Here is a 24,135-nt window from a genome sequence, read left to right as displayed (position 1 = left end):
AATTAAAATCTCTAATAATTTATTAAGAGTAGATCCCTTAAGAAATCAATCCCTTACTGTTCTAATAAATTCTTTAGTATATAAATGGTTTTTTAAAATATCAAACCCAATCTCCAGAAAGACCATTATAATTTGTGTTTAATTATAGATGGCTTGATCTATAAAAGTTTTTTTTTTTTTAATCCTTTTATTGTGTCTTAGACTCTTCATGACATGCTTGGACTTTCTGGTTTGTCCTGAACATACCTCTTTCTTAAACAACCAGTCATTTTATTCTAGGCCCAAATTAACCATACAAGATTTTTTCTCATACAAAATTATTTCTCTTTAAGCTTTTTCACCAAAAAAACCCTTTTTTTTATAGCTTTCTTTACATCTCTCTTATTTTGTGGTTCCTTTTACAACTTGTTTTATACATAACCTTTAAAAAAGCTTTGAACCAAACAAAAATTGTTCACCTTTTTAAGGACACTTATTTTTGAAAGAATATTTTCCTACAATATATTTTTATTGGAAAATACCCAAATAATAAAATATCTATAATTTAACTTTAGATTCTAAATTATGACAAGTTTGTCTACAAGTATTTATCCCATTACATTTACTTATTTTAATTGTTTAGATTATTTATGAAAAGTTTGATAGTCATTATTTAAAGTTATGAAACTTTCCATTGCAAAATTCTGGGACAGTGAAGACGATAGGACCTAACGGACTCCATCTTGCTTCTAACCTTTACACTGTCCTTGTTCATTCCTGGTGTTTGGGAGGAACTTAGTTTGTAGTTTAGCTTTGAAACAAAGACGTAACAGTCCTTTGTCTCATTTGCCATTATACATGCCATGGTCAGATCCTCTCACAGTACAAGGTGATCTCTGGTGCCCCCACAGCCAAAGAGGTCAGGTCACCCAATACAGGAAAACAGAGCTTTAGACCTAAGAAGAATCTGCCCATGACTCTTGAAACTCTGCAAAGAAAACAGAACACCCCAACTGTGATGAGTGGCACCTTTGTTCTGAATTCTTTAAAGGGGTTCAACTCATTATAAACCTCTAGACTTTTTTTGGTACTGCAGATGGCAAAGGGGGAAGAAGGAGGTATAGGGTGGAAGAGAAGTAAATGAAAGAACATTTGTTTGTTTTTTTAAGACAGGAAGCAAACAGAAACCAAGTGCATAGTTTTTTGTTTGTTTGTTTATTTTTCCCTCTTTTGCAGCTGCGAGGAATTTTAGCGAAATTAGAAAGGGTTTGTTACCCATAATTTGGAATTCTTGCTTGGATTTGATCAAGTCAGGTAGAGTTGGTCAAATCTGTTGGGAGAAAGACTGCAAAAAACAACAATAATAAAAACCCTAACAATATGATCACCGAGTGCTCTAATGGTAAGGAGAGATTAAGACCAACTAGTTGTTAAGCTTTAGACAAGAGAAAACCCCAATTCAACTACTTACCTAGGGATGGGTCTCAGGCTAAAGACTGCTTTCTACCGCTCTAGAAGCAGGAGGAAAAAAACAACAAAAAATGTTGAACTCATATTCCCTGCTGGGAGTGACCTCAAACTCCATAAAGGAGTTACCTGCCTTCCATCGTCATGGAAACAGGAAATCTTGCATTCCTTGTTGGAAGCAAGTAAAACTCCAAAAAACAAAAAGGTTGGGGGAGTTGTACAGCAAAATAAACTTTAGATTTTGACCAGATTTGGGGAGATCAGGGATTCTCTGGAGGGTGTACTCCCAGACTTCAGCAAATTGTCCTGTTGGTTTGAGCCATAAAATTAGCTCATGCTGGTTGGTACTAAGCACTGATAGATTTGTCGAAGGTCAGGGGTACCTCTACTCAGAATCCCTCTGTGGTTACCAAAATGTCAACCCTGAAAATCTGAGACAGGTTTCAGGTAATTTAGAAAGTTTATTTTGCCAAAGTTGAGGACACGTGCCTGTGACACACCTCAGGAGGTCCTGACGACATGTGCCCAAGGTGGTCAGAGCACAGTTTGGTTTTGTACATTTTAGGGAGACATGAGGTGTTAATCAATATATGCAAGATGAACATTGGTTTGGTCTGGAAAGGTGGGACAACTCAAGCAAAGGCGGGAAGACTTGAAGCTGGAAGGGAGCTTCCAGGTCATAAGTATATAAGAGACAAATGGTTGCATTCTTTTGAGCATCTGATTAGCCTTTCCAAAGGAGGCAATTAGATATGCATTTATCACAGTGAGCAGAGGGGTGACTTTGAATAGAATGGGAGACAGGTTTGCCCTAAGCAGTTCCCACCTTGAGTGATTTTGGGGCCTCAAGTTTTATTTTCCTTTCACAGTTTTATGTCTGGCTTTGGGGAAAAGGGAAAAGGAAAGTGGTGGTTGTTTCTGTGACCTGCTTTGGGGAGGAGGGATTCTAGTTTCTATGGCTATCCTCAGGAGCATGAGAGGCCAGAGTCAGGAGGGCAGAATAATTGAAAGAAACTTTTGCCTCTGAATATGTTTCTTTCTTTTTTCTTTGTTTTGTTTTGTTTTTTTGAGACAGAGTCTCACTCTGTCACCCAGGCTGGAGTGCAGTGGTGTGATCTCGGCTCACTTCAACCTCCACCTCCCAGGTTCAAGTGATTCTAATGCCTCAGCCTCCCTAGTAGATGGGATTACAAGCATATGGCAACACACCTGGCTAATTTTTTTGTATTTTTACTGGAGATGGGGTTTCACCATGTTGGCAAGGCTGGTCTCGAACTCCCGACCTCAGGTGATCTGCCCACCTCGGCCTTCCAAAGTGCTGGGATTACAGGAGTGAACCACTGTGCCTGGCAGCTCCTGAGGATGTTTCTGAGGCTTTTATTTTGGGGTATCCTGAGCCCTAACAGTTTCATGCCCTACTTTTTAAACAAGTAAACCTGTAGGGATTTAAATGATTTTGGTGGATTTGCTCTTTAAAATTAAAGGCCTTTAACTTTAAAGGTAGAAGGTAAAGAAGAAGGTAAAGTACCTGAAAGCCAGAACTGGTTTAAACCAAAAACAGCATTTATTGCTCACTCTGCCTTCGGTTCTACCTTGATTAGGTAGTAGAAGGGAAAATGTTTATGCTTCTACTATGTAAGCACCATAAAACCTGAAAACCACATTTTGTGAAATAATAAAACTACATTTTCAGGTTTTATTGTAAAATGAAGGGAAAACAGAAGTACCAGTAGCCTGCCAAGTGCCACTGTCCCTAATCATGAGACGTTTAGAGGTACCAGCTGTGGGGTTTGCTTCTTGCCTTTCTTCAGAATCACAAGCTAATCATTAGCTTTCCTGCTCCTTGCACTTTCCAGAGCTCTGGCCAGAAGAGGCAGGCAGGGGTGTTTACTCTACACGCTCCGGAGACCCTTTTGCTTCCCTGTTAGAAGCTTCTGGTGTCTAGCAGATGCAGATCTCAGTGGAGCACCAGAGGCTGCATATGCTCACTGAGCCAGTAGTGGGTCAAAACCCTTATGCTGTTTGTTGAACTCCATGCATCAGTTTGCCAAGGCTGCCATAACAAGGTTCCACAGACTGAATAGCTTAAAAAAAAAACAGAAATGTGTTGTCTCAGAGTTCTGGAGGCTAGAAGTCTGAGATGAAGGTGTTGGCAGAATTGGTTCTCTGAGACTGTGAAGGAGAATCTGTCCTGTGCCTTCCTCCTAACTCTCTCGGTGGGTTGCTGATATCCTTTGGTGTTCCTTGGCTTGTAGGCCCATCCCCCGATCTCTGCCTGCATGTTCACATGTTGTTCTCCCTGTGGGCCTGTTTGTTTCTGTGTCAAAATTTCCGCTTTTAATAGGGACATCAGTCATACTGATTTAGAGCTTACTCTAATGGCCTCATTTGAATTTGATTACCTCTCTAAAGACACTGTCTCCATAAAACATCACATTCTGAAGTACTGAGGCTTAGAACTCCAATACATCTTTTTTGGGGGGAACACAATTCAACCTAACATTCAGGAAGGATGAGGCTCACACCATTTGTAATCAGGACTTCTCTGTAGAGCTTCTGGACCACTCCTGCGGGGAGGCAAGTCACAGGTTGGGAGAAGGGAGAGTTGGAGAACTTGCTGATGGGAACAGGCTTAAAGTGTTCTCTCCTAGTGGGATCTTGAAGTCATTGTACAGGGGCCCAGACTTCAGTTGACCGTTTTAACAAACCGGCAGAATTCCTGAGCCTCGTGTTGTGAATTGGGGCACAGAACTGTTTTAAAGGGAGTACAGATGCTCCCCTTGTGTTGTTGCTTATTGTCTGTTGGGGAAGATGGGAGAGTCTCAGGGCTTGCAGAAGTTGAGGGTGGAGTATGGGGGTATGCAGGGGAATCACAGTGGGCCTCCCAGCTGCAGAAACAGACAGTGCTCACCGACCAGGCCCTTCTCATGTGCCAGGCTTTGGTCAGGTACTGGGGTGGGCGGCTGGTGGTTGTGGTGAGGAGGCATAGCTCAGTTGGTTCTAGTGATCATTTAAGGCAAGCTTGTCCAACTCGTGGCCCAAGATGGCTTTAAATGTGGTCCAACACAAATTCATAAACTTTCTTAAAACATTGAGTTTTTTTGTAATTTTTTTTTTTTTAAGCTCACCAGCTATTGGTAGTGTTAGTGCATTTTATGTGTGGCCCAAGACAATTCTTCTTCCAGTGTGACCCAGGGAAACCAAAAGGCTGGACACCCCTGATTTAAGGTATATTCATTTGTATAAGAATAGAGAGGCCCTTGTGCATGGAGAGTGTGTGTTACTATCTTCAGTTTCTGGTGTGGTGCCTGGCACTCCACAAATATTCAAAGAATTAATGCTACATTCATGTATGCAATATTTTGTAAGTATATGGTAGAGAAGAAGTAGAGATAATGTGCCTTTTAGGGGAAGGAGAGCCAACTCCTTGTCCAGGACATGACAGCTATTTTTAAAACGTCCTTATCAGTTAGCAGTGTGGGGGTTTTTTTGTTTGTTTTTGAGAAAAGAGTCTTGCTCTCTCGCCCAGGCTGGAGTGCAGTGACACTATCTCGGCTCACTGCCACCCTCCACCTCCTGGTCTCAGATGATCCTCCTGCCTCAGCCTCCTGAGTAGCTAGGGTTACAGGTACCATGATGCCTAGCTAATTTTTGTATTTTTAGTAGAGATGGGGTTTCACCATGTTGGTCAGACTGGTCTTGAACTCCTGGCCTCAAGTGATCCACCCACCTTGGCCTCCCAAAGTGCTGGGATTATGGGCATGAGCCACCGCGCATGGCTGTTAGCGATGCGTTAATGATTGGTTTAATACCTCTTGTGTGTGTGTGTGTGTGTGTGTGTGTGTGCGCGCGCGCGTGCATGTGTGTGCATGCGAGAGAGAGAGAGGAGCATGCCAGTCTGCAGCCTTAACCCTGCCCTCCCTCTGCAGCGTTCTCTGTAAACTAATCTCAGAAGTGTCATATCATCACCTCCGCTTTGTGCCATTGGTCACTCACACAGACTAACTCTGGGACAATGGGAAGGGATGATCCAAAGAGATGAGTGTCAGGAGGTGAGGATTATTGGGGCCCTCTTTGAGGCCACTTTCCAATGTTTTTGTAGTCTCAGATCTGAAGTTAGGATGGTTTCTCTAAAACTACTTTTACTTTTTTAAACTTTAAAGTTCAGGGGTACATGTGCAGGTTTGTTATGTAGGTAAACTCATGTCATGGGGGTTTGCTGTACAGATTATTTTGTCACCCAGGTGTTAAGCCTAGTACCCATTAGTTATTTTCCCTGATCGTCTCCTTCCTCCCACCCTCCACCCTCTATCCTTCAGTCAGCCCCAGTGTGTATTGTTGCCCTCTGTTAGCTCCCACTTACAAGTGAGAACATGTGGTATTTGGTTTTCTGTTCCTGCGCTAGTTTGCTAAGGATAATGGCCTCTGGCTCCATCCATGTTCCTGAAAAGGACGTGATCTCTCTCTCTTTTTGTTTTTAACGGCTGCATAGTTCTTATAGTACTTTTGGAGAAATCTAAGAATTAAGAAATAATCTAGCAATACTATTTTTGCTGTTTTCCTTTTCAGCATATATTTCTCTTTAATAAGTTCAAAATCATAAGGTTTTTTTTGAACTTGCTTATTCAGCCAGCATTTTATTTTAGCTTTTTATTATGGCAAATTTCAAAGTTTAGAAAGGAGAGAGAACAATAAGATGAACTTCCATGTACTCAGCATCCAGTTTCAATAATTATCAGTTCACAGCCAATCCTATTTCATCCATACCTAAATATCCCCCTGACTCTTGTTATTTAGAAACAAATTCCAGGCATAATATCATTTCATTGTATATATTTCATATGTCTCTCTGGAAAATGGGGAGTCTTTTAAACATCACAACAATACTAAAAAGAGCAATAATTTCTAATGACATCAATAATTTTTAATAACATCAAATCTGGGGTTCAAAGTTTTTTTATTGTCTTATCCTTTAAAAGTATATTTTTTAGTTTGTTTGAATCAGGATCCAACATTACAATTTTCAAGATCTTTATGTTTTAGCCTTAGAGTCTTACGATTTTAGATTAGAAGGTTGGCCTCGGTCATTTCATCTGTCCCTACCTTTTTATAGATGAGAAAAATTGCCAAGGGTCACAGGGCTGGCTCATTTAAGATTAGAACCTGGACCTTCTGATTCTTAATCTCAGGTGCTTTTTGTTTTTAGCAGAAAACGTTGTGAAGGCTTGTCTTTACAAAAAAGTTTTCCATCCTTTGGTTTCTGTGCATTATAAGCAATGACATGAACATAAACCCACATCACTGGGACTTGGGCATTCAAACATGAAGGTTTGAGGTACCTTTATTCCAGCTACGAATCCTGCTCAGAGCCAAAATTTGATGGCTGTAACCACTGTTCTCCCTTTTGTTACCTTTTTAAGAAGGTTAGCTCTGAAGCTTGACTATAACGTCAGTGGTGCTGACTTTCTCACAAACATCCTAAATCTCTCCCAGTCTAGTGTGCTAAATTTGCTGACTTCCTCACTTAGTCTTTCTGAATTCTGGCATTTTTAAGTGTATATATTCTTTTCCTCATATTTACTTAACAGTGTGGGCTGGAAACCACTCCGTGTCCATTCATAATGATCTTCCTCAGTCTGTTTTTATACCATTGGATTGTTTTAAAACCTTTGTAGTAAGTTGTGGATTTGGTTCTATGTTAGGAATTTTTTGTCGCACTTGTTTTGCCAGAAGCTTTAGGATGCTGTGGCATTCTCTTTCATCACAAGTCACTGACGAGGAGCTCTTAGCTTCGCATTGGAACAGGGTCTTTGCTGTGCTGTTTGCCTTTTCCCAGCTCCCAGGTTGAATCAGCAGTTAGTTTTGCCATTCATGGGGCTAGATCTCCTACCTCATGGTGGGCCATGCTGGGCTTTGGGAGAGGGCCTGGGTAGGACTTGGGACACTTAAATCCGGAAGAATTCTGAGAATCCTTGCCATGAACTCAAGTAAATGATCATGGTTGCTCTTCCCTGTCCTCCGCAGGCCCGCCAGCTCATCCTGCAGTATGGCTTGACCCTCAGTGATCTGGATCGACACCCAGAGGTAAGATTGCCACTCAGAGGCAGACCACTGCGTATTTCTTTCCGCTTTTTTATGGCTGTCACTTGTTCATGGGCTCCAGATATCTTGTAAAATCTAGGGAAGATGTCAGTTAGTTGTACCAAGTTTTCTCCTGGGACCTTGAGTATTAATTTTGGCTGAGGTCACAAGTGCCGAGGTGGTTCCTTTCCACCACATTCCTTGTGGTTTAACCCCGAGGGCTCAGTGTGAATGTAGTGAAGGGAAGTGGGCAAGCCCAGGGCTATATCCAGGGCTTCCTGAGGTCTTTGTGCAGAGGTATAAGAGTGAGCCAGCTCATGGAGCTTGCCACTAAGTGGAAATAAGGAAGAATCATCTGAGGCAGCCATGGACATTTGAAAATATTAAAACTAAGTTTTGTGGTAAACACTAACACAGGGGCAGTCCAGAGGAGACTGACGTTGGTGAGGGTGAGCAACATCACAAACCCTACCTGGCATTTTCTGAGCCATTATTATGTACCAGCTTTTGTGCTAAGTGCTGTACCTGTATTAAACTGTTTTATCTCCAGTATTCTTGAAGATAGGATACCATAATTTTCCCATTTTATAGATGTGAAAAAGGCACAGAGAGGGTAAGTCATATGGCTAATGCCACAGGTCTTAAGTGGCAGAATCAGAATTTGAACTCAGGCACATCTCTTCTAGACTAATGCTAGTTTGAGTTTTTTGGGAAGAGGTAAAGTTTGAATTGGGCTATAAAGGCCAGGTGGCAGGGGCAGGAGAGAACATTCCAGAGAGTGGTAGATGGGAACCACAGGAACAGCTCCATGTGGGCAAATGGACACTGCTCGGACTGGCTGGGGTGATAGGACAGAGTGAGTGTACTGCGTTGGTGCATAGTGGGGAGAGGGAAAGCAAAGCTGGATAGGAAAAGTGGGGTGGTTTTATGGCACCTGAAAACCAGGCAGGTTGAGACTTGATGGTGATCTGGTAGCCCATGTTTCTGTCATACACACGGGCCTCACAGGGGTTAGTAAGAACTATGGGAAGGACTTGGGGATTTCTGTGGGCAGAGCCAGGGGCACAGGCTGATCATGTGTTCAGCAGCTGTGAAGAGAGTGGTTTGGGCTGAAGGTGGGCCTGGAGCCCAGACAGAAAAGGTTGCCACTTTCCATGCCCCTGAGAATTGCCACAGTGCAGCCTGGCTCTGGGGTTAATGCAGGCCTGGGGAGAGCAGTGCCTACTGTAACTTCAGACAAAGGCTGGAATCTGTAAAAGGCTGGAAGCAAGCATGACCCATATGAAACTGTATTTTTTATACCTGTGCCATGCCAGCCATGCCAAGCAACTTAGTAACTGCACCATGAATAGAATTTGTACCCTGCATACTGCTTGCTGTTTTTAAAAATATACTTGGGGTTCCTACAGTGTCCATGCAGAGTACCATGAGTGATGAGAAATGTGTAACTTTCTTGATTTTGATTTTTGAAAGCTAGATGAATCCATTTGCCCCTCAGCTGCTTTTGGGGCTTGTGGTGGAGCTTCCTAATAGAGGGAGCAGGCAAGCCCAGACAAGTGGGGTCTTAGTGGCAATGCCCCAGTCATTTCCAGTTTGGGAACTCATCAACTTTCTTATGTATCTCTTCATTTGATCTTCATGTCCACTTAAAATTGCCTGTGAGGTTGCTCACAGTTAGTACAGAGACTTCTGAATCAGTTTTTTTTTTTTGCATTTTTCCCACCCCCATTGGAATTTAGTAGCACAGATATTACTGTATTGGCCCTTTGGTGGGACAAAACTCATTGTAATGTCTAAGATTTTTTATTCCCCCACCAAAAACTAATTTTTGCCTCTTGGGGGAGGTGATAGCACCCACACTGAGAACACGTGCTCTAAATAACGCCAGCTTGTCCACAGAGAAGCCCATCAATGAGAAAAGGGAACATAGTCTTGTGGGTAAGAACTGCATCCCGGTTAGAGTCCCAAGTCCTGTGCTGTTTCCCTTTGATCCTAGTGGAGCAGCTTAACCTCTTGTAGCTCAATTTCTTGATTTGTTAAATGGGAGTACTAGAATTAGCTAATAGGGCTGCTGAGTATCTGATGAGCTATTGCATGCTCAGGCAATTAGCAGAGGCTCCCCTCGAGTGGTTTTTGTATCTTTACCTTTCCCCCAATACAGATCGACCTTGCCATCGATGGTGCTGATGAAGTAGATGCTGATCTCAATCTCATCAAGGGTGGCGGGTGAGTGTTGTGGGGGCTTCTGTGCTAAAGAGTATCTGCCAGTTAATCCTTAGCAAAGCAAGATGGATACAGAATAAACAAATTGCCACTGTGACATATGCAAGTTTGTCTTTCTCCTAGGATATTGATAGCATGTGGCCTAGACCCAACTCAGCATTTCTGGTCATTAACAGCAATTTACTGACAAGGAACCTGGGCCTCTTTAGTGAGATCATTCATCGTAATGGATTCTCTGTGGATTTGTGTTCTTTTGTTGATTCAGACTTTAAAAACTTAAGGCCAAATAAAAATAATACTGGGCTAGATTGTTAGGTCTGTGGGTACCAGTGTGTGACTTTTGCTTTAAAGCTGTGCTTACTTCTGTGAGCAGTTAGGGATATTATTTGTTCCTTTGGAAAACATTAATTGGGTATTTCTTAAGTGCTGATTTGGGGAGTGGTGGGAATGGTGAGTTGAAAAAGGTGAAATCCTGTTCTGCTGGTTCTTATAATCAAGCAGACTATTGAGTGATGCAGCATTTGTTTAAAATCACACTTTACTGTTTATTAGATTTTCTTACGTGTTACTTAATCCTGTCAACTGCAGATGTGAGATAGTTTAGCTGCTAAACCCTAGAGGTAGACCTGGACCCAAATCTGCTGATTCAGTGCTCTGGGCTCTCTCCACTTCATCACCCTCATTGGCAAGTAGTCGACTGGGCAGGTTGTTCAAAGCGTGCTCTCCTCAGCTTCTAGACCCTCCCATTCATGCCATGTCCAGATGACGTCTCCCTGAACACAATGCTCCCTCTCAGACGCATTTGGATGGAATTATGCCTGGCCTGAATGGGAACCTTGTCTGCTTTCTAGGTTTCTCCCAGACAAGGGTAATGTTTCTAGAGTCCATTTACTAGGAGCAGCATGATGGGACTGGGGATGTCCCTTTAAAAATTAAAAGTTAAGTTTCTCTTTAAGTGCCAGGATTGAGTGGATTTGGGATTCCTGTATTTAACCTTAGTTCCCAAACTGAGATTTTTGTCTTACTCCTGTGTTCCTTTGCTTCTTTCCTGCAGAGGCTGCCTGACCCAGGAGAAGATTGTGGCTGGCTATGCTAGTCGCTTCATCGTGATCGCTGATTTCAGGTACAGTTTCTGGTGTCTGAACTGCCAACTGTGGAGGTACATTGGACCCCCAAGCCTCATCCCCATTTTTGTGAAAGAGGAAATGGAGAGCTGCAGGGACTCTCTGACTTTCTGAGACTGTTGGCTAGGACTTAGTACAGTGTCTAGGAGACCTTATGTTCTGCTTCTAGGCTGAAGGTAGATGTTGCTAATCACAGCACTGTTATCCACAGCCAGGATCTCTGGCATTGTTTCATGTGTTCAGTGGAACGGGGAAACAGCTTGTCACCCTGTTAGCAGAGCATGCTCTCATGTGTCATGTCACTCACTGGATCCTCACAGGGAGCCTCAGAGGAGGCAGGGTGTGCCCTGCCCACGGGCAGTGACTCAGCATGCCCTGCTTCTTCTCGGGTCAGGGTTTGCCGCAGGTGACTGGTGTCGTTGATAGTCTTTGACCAGGCTCTCAGATGCTCCTTCAAGGAATGTAGTCAAAAGCACTTGTGCTGAGCATGTTAATTTCAAATATGTGTATGTGTATATTTACTTGTGAAATATAGCCACAGGACGAGCATAAATATTAAACACCTACATACCCACAAGCCAGCAATATCAGATTTTAACATTTTTGTCATATTTATTTCAAATAGCTCTTTTCCTATATAGTGAAACAGCTAATTCATTTGAAGCCCCATGTATATTGCCCTTGATCACTTTCCTTGCCTTCCCACCATCTCATTAACCCCATTCCTGAATTTGGTGTTTGCCTGTACTGTTGAGCTTATTTACTTTTATTGTACTTTCTGACTCCTTCTTTCCAGGAAAGATTCGAAGAATCTCGGGGATCAGTGGCACAAGGGAATCCCCATCGAGGTCATCCCAATGGCCTATGTCCCAGTGAGCCGAGCTGTGAGCCAGAAGTTTGGGGGCGTGGTTGAACTTCGAATGGCTGTCAACAAGGCTGTGAGTGGCCTGGTTGGGCCGGGGGTGTGCTGGGTGCACTCAGGTTTTCAGTGTGGTGTCCTCCCTTCTGTTGCAGTTAGGTCATGTGTGCTTCCACCAGGCAATTGGCTTTTATTTATTTTTAATTGATGTATTTGTTTATTTTCGGAGAGTTGGCCTGTTAGTTTCTGCATTCAAACTCGTGTAGACAAGACCACACTTAATACAGTGCGTCTCCTTTGTACAGATAGGGGAGTGATTCTTTCTCTGTGCCTCAGGTTCTGACATCCCACAGGTGATCTGACCTTTGTGCCTGAGGCCTGGAACACCCTGATTGGCAGCTGTGAAACCCTGGCTTTGGGAACCTGCTTGGAGCAGAAAGTTTTTTAGGTTCCATGGTGTAACTTCTTTTCTCCCTCTTCTTTCCTCTCATTCTGTGGTTAAATGTGACAAGAAGTAGAATTTCTTGGGGTGTGTGAACTCTTCCCCAGGAATACTCTCCAGATGGTCCAAATTTTTCGTGTTTGAAGAGTTAGCTTCTAAAGTGGATTGCGCAGAACTTTTCCCTCTTTTTATACTTAAATAAACAAATAAGCAAAGACAGCAATCCAGAAGCTAACCACAGTTACATATGTAACTACGTAAACATTTTGGAGGATATCGAAAAGATCTGTCACCCTACCCTGATACATTTTTATTTTGATATATTTTGTCCCCAGTGTTTCTGTGACTTTTAAAAAAACACCGTAGTTCTGTTCCTAGTGGTTGTACAGTGCTCTGACTGACGTTCAGATTGTCGGCACATGAAAGAAATGCAGCATGAAATGGAGAAGTCGTTCAACCTTGACCCTGTCAGAGTTCTTATTTGAAAGCCACATTGCTGCTAGTGTTCTTATTGTCTTTTGGACTCTGTTTCTTGCCCTTTTTCTTATTAGCCAAGTAGTAACTGAAGGAAGCAGATAAGAACAATGAATTTTGGACTAAAGGAAGTAAGAACAATGAACCAGAAATCAGATAGGAATGTGGTGATAATTGTGACTTGGTCACATAGTCATAGTGGGAGCTCATGTGAGTAAAAATAGCTTGATACATTTGTTAAGAGGCTTGTATTCTCTCTCTCTCAAAAAAAAAAAAAAAGACTACAATCTAAGTCTTTCTGATTTCAAAGCTCCTGCTTATTACCACTTCACAGCACACCTAGAAAGCATAAGGTGGGAGCAGGTTAAAATGCATACTGGTCTTTGGTTATCCCCTCTACTTTCCTGTCCTTCTTTGCCTACCTGTATCTGCATCCTTGGTCACTGTGGAAAATTATCTTCTAGGGTCCTGTGGTGACAGATAATGGGAATTTTATCTTGGACTGGAAGTTTGACCGGGTACACAAATGGAGTGAAGTGAACACAGCTATCAAAATGATCCCAGGTAACATGAGTGGTGTTCACCAGTCATATACACACCCATGCCCTTCATAACTGGCCCCTACATCTGGCCACAGAAGGCACAATGGACATGGGCTTTGTAAGGCTTGGTTGGAAAGAAGAATTCCCTTTATACCATGTTTGGGTTTTTAACTTTACCTCCTTTGCCATATTCCCTTCCCCCAACAATTGTTGCTTACCTAGCAGCTTTGTTGCTTGTGCATTTCACAGCCTGTTTGAGTTGGGATAGTCCTGAAGCTGATGGAAGTTCAGAGGGGACTTGCCTTGAAATAAGGCCATCATCTTTGGGTAGAACCTTTCCTTCCAGGAGCTGGACTGCAGCCTTTTTTTGTGGGCTCTCTTCTTAAGTAGGGGGGAAAATGACTCAGTTAATCCACATTCATTGGATGTATGCCAAAGGCAAGATGTTGTGCTGTATGTTACAGGGGATACTTCGATCTGGAGGACTTGTAATCTGTCCTCAAGGAGAATTGATGTAAACCTGGGGAAATCTGTGTGTGTGTGTAGAAGCCATGCCTACAAATAAGATAGAATGTGCTCATTTCTACTAGAGCAATACCAAGAGTCTAGAGTGCACAAAAAGTTTCTTTTTGGGAGAATGTGAGGATGTTCTATGGTGTAGAGGTGGTTTTTCATGCATGCCTTGGCATAACATAAGTTAAACACGGTGTTAAGCGTCTAAAAATATTTCCTTTGATTCCCACTTTGATGAGGTAGTTACAGAGGAGGGCACTGGCTGAGAAAGGTTAAGCCATTTGCCCAAAGACAGAACCAAGATGGGCACCCTAAGTTGTCTGCCACTAGACCCTGAATGTTTAATGCTTACTTGCTGAAGCACCAGGTGAGGAGAGGCTGTGTGAAATGAACATTTAGAGCCTTGGGGAGCCTCTAATGCAGCTGTGCCAGGGAATGATGGAATAAGAGCCAGGATGGCCCTGCGTGAAGGATGGGTGGGCAGTGTAGAGATGAGTTATGAGGCTGGAGTCCTGGTTGAGGCTGGAGTCCTGGTCCAGGCTAGAGGAGGTATCAAGGGCTCATACAGGGAGATTAAAAGGAGGAGGCAGTCTTGAGAGGTATCAGCTTCTTAGGATATTGCGAGACTAAGAGGCTAACGGAATATTCCCTACCATGGAGTATTCTTGGGCCAGAACTGGCTGACAGGACCTTTCAGGCCAGTTTAATGGAGCAGACTATTCTGGATAAGGATCCTAACCCAGCTGTGCTCTGGCGTGTTACCTTTTAGCAGTTAGTTAACATCTCTGTGCCTGAGTTTCTTCCTATGTAGAAGGGGCTAGTTAATTCTAGTGCCTACCTTATAAGGTTGTTGGGTGGATTAAATGAGTTAAAACCATGCCCATTGCAGAAGGGAAAGTGTTTGTTGAATGAATAAATCCCTTGAAAGAAAGGTACTATTGTTACTATTAATTAAATATACTAAGATTCTAAGATACACCTGTGCTAGTTGGGATTTAAAATAGTGTGAATATAAGCTGTGTAATGAAAAGCTAGTTCTTCCAGTTCTACTTTATTTATTAATTTTTTGAGATAGGGTCTCGCTCTGTCACCCAGAATGGAGTGTAGTGGTGTGATCATGGTTTACTGCAGCATTGACTTCCTGGGCTCAAACAATTCTCCCATTTCAGCGTCGCCAGTAGGTGGGACTACAGACGCACACCACCAGGACCGGCTAAGTTTTGAATTTTTTATAGAAACGGGGTTTCACGATGTTGTCCAGGCTGGTCTTGAACTGGGCTCAGTGTCTCCCTTGGCCTCCCAAAGTGCCAGGATCACAGGTGTGAACCGCTGTGCCTGGCCCCAATTCTACTTTAGTTTGTAATTTTATTTTAGTTTGTTATTGATAGTCTTTTACCACGTTAAGTCAAAAACATGAGTTGGCTTATACTCATTTTCTTGGTTAGTGTTCTCTCTTTAGTGGAAGAACTAAACAGCCAAGAAGGTAGGAGGAAGAGAAGATTTGCAAATCACTGTTAGTAAAATGGGAGAACTGGCCCTTCGCGATAATGCAAACAAACCCAGGGCCCCAGGAGGAAAGGGCTCACCAATGTGGCTGCCGTATAGGTGGAGTTCTTGCAGTGCCCACTAGGTGTCACTCTTGCTCCTGGTTAGACCTTTCTTGGCTTCTTAAGATTCTGAAATGTCCTTTGTAAGGAAATTTCCCTCATATGTGATTCTTCAAAAAAAAGTATGTAGAAGCTGCATCCTAAAGACGTTCAGAGTTTTGTTAGGAACTTAAAGTGAGGAAAATGAGAAAAGAGGCTAGCTATTAAATCATATAATGTGATATCTACAGGACAATCAGAGTGGTTTGCTGTATCTTTTCTCATTTTTTCTTTTCCTGATTGAGTCCATTAGATTCACGGCTGGACCAGTATCAGGAGAATAGAAGTAGGGCGAGTTTCCCTGTTTATCTCTGTTACCATGTGCATTCGTACACAGTATGTGAGGACGCTTAGAGAACAACTCCCTTTGATGTTTTGTTGTGTTCCACCCAGAGCAGAGTGACTGAATTGAAGGGCCAGGACTACTGGAGTTCTTTCCCCTAGGTTCACATTTAGCATCCTCTGCTCTTTCCACTATATTTTATCGGGGAGTTGGGGGAGGTCAGTCACACCCAGCATCTCAGTAATTGAAAGAGAAGTTGCTCTAAAGTCTTACCTTAGACTGCTGCCCATTCATCTCTGCTCTTTCTTTAAAGCCTTTTCTGAACCTGATTTAACTGTTTTTTTGGATCAGTGGAAGCTTTCTCCTTATATTGCAGACATTTTGAAAACGGGTCTTGAGTGGCTACTTTGCTCATCTTTGGAAGGATCCAGTTGCATAGGCACAGTTTGGTGCCAGGACCTTTATTTGTGTTCAGCAACTCTTTGCTCTGCCTGTTGGCTTTTCGTCACTCGATCACTACTCCATTTCATTTGTTTATTGGGAGCTGTCTTTGGGAGTTTTTTTTTAATTTTTAAAATTATTTCAATAGTTGTTGGGAAACAGGTGATATTTGGCTATATGGATAAGTTCTTTAGTGGTGATTTCTGAGATTTTGTTGCACCCATTACCCAAGCAGCGTACACTGTACCCAATGCGTAGTCTTTTCTCCCTCGTCCCACTCCCACCCTTTCCCCTGAGTCCCCAGAGTCTGTTGTATCATTCTTACACCTTTGCATCCTCATAGCTTAGCTCCCAGTTATAAGTGAGAACATACGATGTTTGGGTTTCCATCTCTGAGTTACTTTACTTAGAATTATGGTCTCCAACTCCATCCAGGTTGCTGTGAATGCCATTATTTCATTCCTTTTTATGGCTGAGTAGTATTCCATGGTGTGTGTGTGTATGTGTATATATATCACATTTTCTTTATCCACTCATTGGTTGATAGGCATTTAGGCTGGTTCCATATTGTTGAAATTGCAAGTTGTGCTGCTATCAACATGTGTGTACAAATGTCCTTTTCATATAATGACTTCTTTTCCTCTGGGTAGATACCCAGTAGTGGTTTTGCTGGATCAAATGGTAGTTCTACTTTTGAGTTTTTTAAGGAATCTTCACACTGTTTTCCACAGTGGTTGTACTAGTTTACATTCCCACCAGCAGTGTGAAAGTATTCCCTTGTCACTGCATCCATGCCAACATCTATTATTTTTTGATTCTTGCGGGAGTAAGATGGTATCGCATTGTGGTTTTGATTTGCATTTCCCTGAACATTAGTGATGTTGAGCATTTTTTCATATGTTTGTTGGCCATTTGTATATCTTCTTTTGAGAAGTGTCTATTCATGTCCTTGGCCCACTTTTTGATGGGATTTTTTTTCTTGCTAATTTGAGTTCCTTATATATTCTAGACATTAGTCCTTTTTCAGATGTATAGATTGTGGAGATTTTCTCCCACTCTGTGGGTTGACTGTTTACTCTGCTGACTGTTCCTTTTGTTGTGCAGAAGCTCTCTATTTTAATTAAGTTCCACCTACTTATCTTTGTTTTTGTTCCATTTGCTTTTGGGTTCTTCGTCATGAAATCTTTGCCTAAGCCAGTGTCTAGAAGGGATTTTTCAGTGTTGTCCTTTAGAGTTTTTATAGTTTCAAGTCTTCAATTTAAGTCTTTGATCCATCTTGATTTGATTTTTTGTATAAGAGATGAGAATCCAGTTTCATTCTTCTATATGTGGCTTGCCAGTTATCCCAGCACCATTTGTTGAATAGGGTGTCCTTTCCCCCTTGATATTTTTGTTTGCTTTGTTGAAGATCAGTTGGCTGTAAGTATTTGGCTTTATTTCTGGCTTCTCTATTCTATTCCATTGGTCTATATGCCTGTTTTTATACCAGTACCATGCTGTTTGGTGACCATGACCTTATAGTGTAGTTTGAAGTCAGGTAATGTAATGCCTCCAGATTTGTTCTTTTTGCTTAGTCTTGCTTTGGCTATGTGGGCTCTTTGTTTTTCCATATGAATTTTAGGATTTTTTTTCTAGTTCTGTGAAGAATGATGGCGGTATTTCGATGGGAATGGCATTGCATTTGTAGAATGCTTTTGGCAGTATATGGTCATTTTCACAGTACTGATTCTACCCATCCATGAGCATGCGATGTGTCCATTTGTGTTGTCTGTGGTTTTTTTCAGCAGTATTTTGTAGTTTTCCTTGTAGAGATCTTTCACCTCCTTGGTTGGGTATACTCCTAAGTATTTTATTTTTTTTGCAGTTGTCATAAAAGGGGTTGAGTTCTTGATTTGATTCTCTACGTGGTTGCTGTTGGTGTATAGCAGTGCCACTGATTTGTGCACATTGATTTTGTATCCTGAAACTTTACGGAATTCATTTATCAGATCTAAGAGCTTTTTGGATGAGTCCTGAGGGTTTTCTAGGTATATGATCATATTATTAGTGAACAGCAACCATTTGACTTCCTCTTTACTGATTTGGATGCCCTTTATCTTGTCTGATTGCTCTGGCTAGGGCTTCAATAGTATGTTGGATACTGGGTATGTGAAATGGGGTATCCTTGTCTTGTTCCAGTTCTCAGGGGGAATGCTTTCAACTTTTCCCCTTTCAGTATAATACTGGCTGTAGGTTTGTCATAGGTGGCTTTTATTACCTTTAGGTATGTCCCTTCTATGTTGATTTTGCTGAGGGTTTTAATAATAAAGCAATGCTGGATTTTGATAGATGCTTTTTCTGCATCTATTGAGATGATCGTATGATTTTTGTTTTAGATTGTTTATGTGGTGTGTCACATTTGTTGACTTGCATATGTTAAACCATCCCTGCATCCCTGGTATGAAACCCACTCGATCATGGTGTATTGTCTTTTTGATACGCTGTTGGATTTGGCTAGCTAGTATTTTGTTGAGTATTTTTGCATTTATGTTCATCAGGGATATTGGTCTGTAGTTTTCTTTTTTTGTTATGATCTTTCCTGGTTTTGGTATTAGGGTAATACTGGCTTCATAGAATGATTCAGAGAGGATTCCCCTTTTTTCCCATCTTTTGGAATAGTTTTAGTAGGATTGCTACCAATTCTTTGAATGTCTGATAGAATTCAGCTGTGAATCCATTTGGTTCTGGACTTTTTTTGTTGGCAGTTTTTTAAATTACTGTTTCAGTGTCGCTGCTTGTTATTGATTTGTTCATAGTTTCTGTTTCTTCCTGCTTTAATCTAAGAGGCTTGTATATTTCCAGATTTTCTAGTTCATGCACATACAGGTGTTCATAGTAGCCTTGAATGATCTTTTGTATTTCTGTGGTATTGGTTGCAGTGTCTCCCACTTCATTTGTAATTGAGCTTATTTGGATCTTCTCTCTTCTTTTCTTGGTTAATCTCACTAATGGTCTATCGATTTTATCTTTTCAAAGAACCAGGTTTTTGTTTCATTTATCTTTTTTGTATTTTTTGTTTCAATTTCATTTAGTTCTGCTCTTATCTTAGTTATTTCTTTTCTTCTGTTGGGTTTGAGTGTGGTTTGTTCTTGTTTCTCTAGTTCCTTGAAGTGTAACCTCAGATTATCTGTACTCTTTCAGAGTTTTTGGTTTAGGCATTTAAGGCTATGAGCTTTCCTCTTAGCACTGCTTTTGCTGTATCCCAGAGGTTTTGATAGGTTGTATCACTATTATTATTCAGTTCAAATAATTTTTAAATTTCCATCTTGATTTCATTGTTGACCCAGAGATCATTCAGGAGCAGATTATTTAATTTCCATGTATTTGTATAGTTTTGAGGGTTCCTTTTGGAGTTGATTTCCAATTTTATTCCACTGTGATCTGTGAGAGTACTTGATATAATTTAGATTTTTAAAAATTTATTGAGACTTGTTTTGTAGCCTGTCATGTTGGAGAATGTTCCAGGCTGAAGAAAATAATATATATTCTGTACTTGTTAGGTGGAAAGTTCTATAGATATCTGTTAAGTCCATTTGCTCCAGAGTATAGTTTAATTCCATTGTTTCTTTGTTGACTTTCTGTCTTGATGACCTGTCTAGTGCTGTCAGTGGAGTACTCAAGTCCCCCACTATTATTGTATTGCCATCTATCTCATTTCTTAGGTCTAGTAGTAACAGTTTTATAAATTTGCGAGCTTTAGTGTTAGGTGCATATATATTTAGAATTGTGATATTTTCCTGTTGGACTAATCCTTGTATCATTATATAATGTTCCTCTTTGTCTTTTCTAACTTGTTGCTTTAAAGTCTGTTTTGTCTCATAGAAGAATAGCTACTCCTGCTTGCTTTTGGTTTCTATTTGTGTGGAGTATCTTTTCCCACCCCTTTACAGTAAGTTTATGTGAATCCTTATGTGTTAGGTGAGTCTCTTGAAGACAACAGATACATGGTTGGTGGATTTTTATGCATTCTGCCATTGTGTATCTTTTTATTTTTTTGAGACAGAGTTTCACTCTTGTTGCCCAGGCTGGAGTGCAATGGCATGTTCTTGGCTCACTGCAACCTTCTCCTCTCAGGTTCAAGCAATTCTCCTGCCTCACCCTCCTGAGTAGCTGGGATTACAGGTGCCCGCCACCATGCCTGGCTAATTTTTTTGTGTTTTTAGTAGAGACGGGGTTTCACCATATTGGCCAGGCTGGTCTCAAACTCCTGACCTCAGGTGATCTGCCTGCCTTGGCCGCCCACCAAGCCTGGCCCATTGTGTACCTTTTAAGTAGAGCATTTAGGCAGTTTACATTCAGCGTTAATATTGAGATATGAGGTATTATTTTATTCATCATGGTAGTTGTCTCCTGGATACCTTTTTTTTTGCACTGTGATATTGTTTCATAGGTCCTGTGAAATTTATGCTTTAAGGAGGTTCTATTTAGGTGTATTGTGAGTTTTGTATCAAGATTTAGAACTCATTTTAGCATTTCTTGTAGGACTGGCTTGGTAGTGGCGAATTCTCTCAGCATTTGTTTGTCTGAAAATGACTGTATCTCTTCCTTATTTATGAAGCTTAGTTTTGCTGGATACAAAATTCTTGGCTGATAATTAATTTGTTTAAGGAGGCTAAAGATAAGACCCCAATCCCTTCTGGCTTGTAGGGCTTCTGCTGAGAAATCTGCTGTTAATTTGATAGGCTTTCTTTTATAGGTTACCTAATGCTTTTGCCTGGCAGCTTTCAAGATTCTTTCCTTTGTCTTACTTTAGATGACCTGATGACTATATGCCTAGGTGGTGATCTTTTTGCAATGAATTTCCTGAGTGTTCTTCAAGCTTTTTTATTTGGATGTCTAGATTTCCAGCAATACCAGGGAAGTTTTCCTCAATTATTCCCTCAAGTAAGCTTTCCAAACTTTTCGATTTCTCTCCTCTCCTTCCTCAGGAACATCAGTTATTCTTATGTTTGATTGTTTAACATAATCCCAAATTTCTTGGAGGCTTTGTTCATTTTTTTGATGCTTTTTTTCTTTATCTTTCTTGGATTAGGTTAATTTGAAAGCCTTGTCTTCGAGCTCTGAAGTTCTTTTTTTCTACTCGTTCTAATCTGTTGTTGAAATTTCCCAGTGTATTTTGCATTTCTCAAATGTGTCTTTCATTTCCAGAAGTTTGATTATCTTTTCTTTATGATATCTGTTTCTCTAGAGTCCTTTTAAATTTTCTTTAAGTTGGTTTTCACCTTTCTCTGGTACCTCCTTGAGTAGCTTAATAATCAACCTTCTGATCTGAATTCTTTATCTGGCAACTCAGAGATTTCTTCTTGGTTTGGCTCCGTTACTGGAGAGCTAGTGTGATCTTTGGGAGGTGCTGTAGAACCTCGTTTTGTCATATTACCAGAATTTGTTTTCTAGTTCCTTCTCATTTGAGTAGACTGTTTCATTGGAAAGATCTGGAACCCAAGGGCTGCTGTTCAGATTCTTTTGTCCAATGGGGTGATCCCTTGATGGGGTGTTCTTCGCCTTCCCCTAAGGATGAGGATTCTTGAGAGCTGGACTGCAGTGGTTATGCCCTTCTGGGGGTAGCCACCCAGTGCGGCTACCGGGCTCCAGGCTGGTATTGGGGAATGTCTGCAGAAAGTCCTGTGATGTGATCTGTCTTTAGGTCCCCGAGCTGTGGATACCAGCACCTGCTTCGGTGGAGGTGGCAGGAGAGTGAAGTGGACTCTGTGGGAGTCCCTGGTTGTATTTTTGTTTAGTGCACTGGTTTTCTTGAATGCTGGTTTATGCTAGCAGTGAAGTTGCCATGTGGACAGACTCAGGATCTCTGGTTAGCCAGGATGTTGCAGGCGGTGGAATTAGCTGTTGTTTTTCCCTTTTTGGAGCAGGGTTGTTCTGTTACGAGTTTCTGTAGTGGCTTGAGTTGGTTGGCCTTCAGCGAGGAGGTGGTGCTTTCAAGAAAGCATCAGCTGCAGTAGTATAGGGGGGATACAAGCTTGTCTACGTTGGCCAGGATAAGTATTTTGGTTTCTTAGGTAATGGGCAGGGCCATAGAGCTCCCAAGAGTTTATGTCTTTTGTCTTTGGCTACCAGGGCGGGTAGAGAAAAACCATCAGGTTAGGGCAGAGTTAGGTGTGTCTGAGTCAGACTTTCCTTGGGCAGGGCTTGCTGTGGCCACTGTGTGGGGTGTGGGGGTGGTTCTCAGGTCAATGGAGTTATGTTCCCAGGGGGATTATGGCTGCCTCTTCTGCATCATACAGGCTGCCAGGGAAGTAGGAGAAAGCCGGCAGTGACTCCCACCCAGCTGCCACACAGCCAGCAAGGCCAGTTTCACTCCCGCCATGCCCCACCATGGTGAGCAGGGCTGAGATCTTGCTCCAGACTACAGGCCTCCCTACTGAGAAAGCAAGCAGGCCTCCCAGGCCTCGCCCCTCCCTGCCTGCCTGCACCTTTGGCTGTGGGTTCTTCATTTGTATCTGCACTTCCCATTTGTCACCCACTGGATTCAGCTCAGGAAAATTTGTGCTCAGTTGAAATTATTACGAAGTTCAGCTAGAAGCTTCCTTCACCCTGTGGCCCCTCCCCAGTTCTGCTGGCTGCCTTTTTTTCCCCAAGGACCCCTGTGAGATAAAGCCAGGGATGGCTTCCCTGGGCTCAAGCTGGGGACTGGAAGTGTCTACAGGGCTCTTCCTGCTGCTACTTCTACTTTTATAGTTTGCTCAGCTCTCTAAATCCATTTCAGCTCTATGTAAGATTAAATCCGTCTCCTGTGATCTGGATTTTTCAGGTTCCCCGGTGGGGATGTATGTTCAGAGGCAAACTTTTCCCCCTCTCACACTTTAGGAACTCACAGTTTTTTGGCTGTCTTACGGAGTTTGCAGCAGCAAGCCACTTCTTTCAAAGGGTCTGTGAATTCTTTTGGTTTTCCTGGTATGTTCCTGTGGTGGTTCTTGGAGCAAAAGTTCACAATGTGTGTCTCCACACACTGTTCTGTCTGTCCAAGTGGGTGCTGCACATTAGTCCTGTCTTCTATGGCCATTTTCCTGCAAGTTTTCATTGTATTTATCCTTTTGAATTTGTGTAGTTTTAAATTATGAGTTAAACAGTGGCAAGTCCTCTTTGCCACTTTTCCAACCAACTAGTTACCCTATCTGGAGGCAGCCAGTGTTACCAAAATTGTGTGGCCTTTGAGATAGACTTTCATAAACACACAAATTGAAACTCCTCCCGCCCCACCCCTTTTTACACTAGCGGTAGCCTGCTTTATACATGTTCTGTTTCCTGCCTTGCCTATCTTGGAGATTATTACACATTGGCTTATAAAAGAGCTTCCTTGTTCCTTTTCTTTCTGAATACCTGCATGTATTCCACTTTACCTATGTAACATTATTACTTAACTGGATCACCGCTAGTGGTCATTTATGTTTGCAGATTTTTGCTAGCAGGGAATCACTGGATGAAAGGATTAATGTATCTGTGATTTTTGTTAGATGGTATCAGATTGCCGTCTGTAGCTTGTATTCACTTAGCCTTCTACCAGCAGTGTGTGCAGGTATCTGTTTCCCTGCATACCTGGTCCATTATACCTTTTCTCTTACAGTTAAAGTGTTATGTCATTGAAGTATGTGTGAGTATATGTAAATATTCTTGGTAAAGGTTGTGTGTAGTTGTTAATTTTCACTGCTGAATCATATTCCATCATCTGTATGTGTGTGAAAAAAAGTTTATATCTATTCTACTCTTTTAGTTTTTTCTCTTTCTTTCTTTTTTTAGAGACAGGATCTTGCTCTGTCACCCAGGCTGTAGTACAGTGGCATAATCATGGCTCACTGCAACCTCTGCTCCTGGGCTCAGGTGATCCTCCCACCTCAGCCTCCTGAGTAGCTGGGACTACAGGCATGTGCCAGCATGCTTGGCTAATTTTTGTACTTTTTGTAGAGCTGCCATCTCTATGTTATGTTTCACAGGCTGGTCTCGAACTCCTGGGCTCCATCAGCTCCATCTGGAGCTCCATTGAACTCCTGGGCTTCATTCCCAAAGTGC

At 41.8% G+C, this 24,135-nt stretch overlaps 1 protein-coding gene across 1 annotated transcript in view; it reads left to right on the top strand.

Moving 5' to 3' along the window:
• The window catches only part of RPIA (ribose 5-phosphate isomerase A), a 56,313-nt gene that overhangs the window by 30,248 nt on the left and 1,930 nt on the right, over nt 1–24,135 (top strand). Inside the window, exons 4-8 of the mRNA XM_525809.9 lie at nt 7,471–7,530; nt 9,689–9,753; nt 10,805–10,873; nt 11,671–11,812; nt 13,114–13,213. Coding sequence (XP_525809.4) covers nt 7,471–7,530; nt 9,689–9,753; nt 10,805–10,873; nt 11,671–11,812; nt 13,114–13,213 — 436 coding nt within the window. The remainder of the gene's footprint in view (nt 1–7,470; nt 7,531–9,688; nt 9,754–10,804; nt 10,874–11,670; nt 11,813–13,113; nt 13,214–24,135) is intronic.

The sequence above is a fragment of the Pan troglodytes genome, chromosome 12 (genome assembly GCF_028858775.2).
Source record: "Pan troglodytes isolate AG18354 chromosome 12, NHGRI_mPanTro3-v2.0_pri, whole genome shotgun sequence".
Classification (NCBI taxonomy): Eukaryota; Metazoa; Chordata; class Mammalia; order Primates; family Hominidae; genus Pan; species Pan troglodytes.
This window is presented reverse-complemented; position numbering and strand designations above follow the sequence as displayed.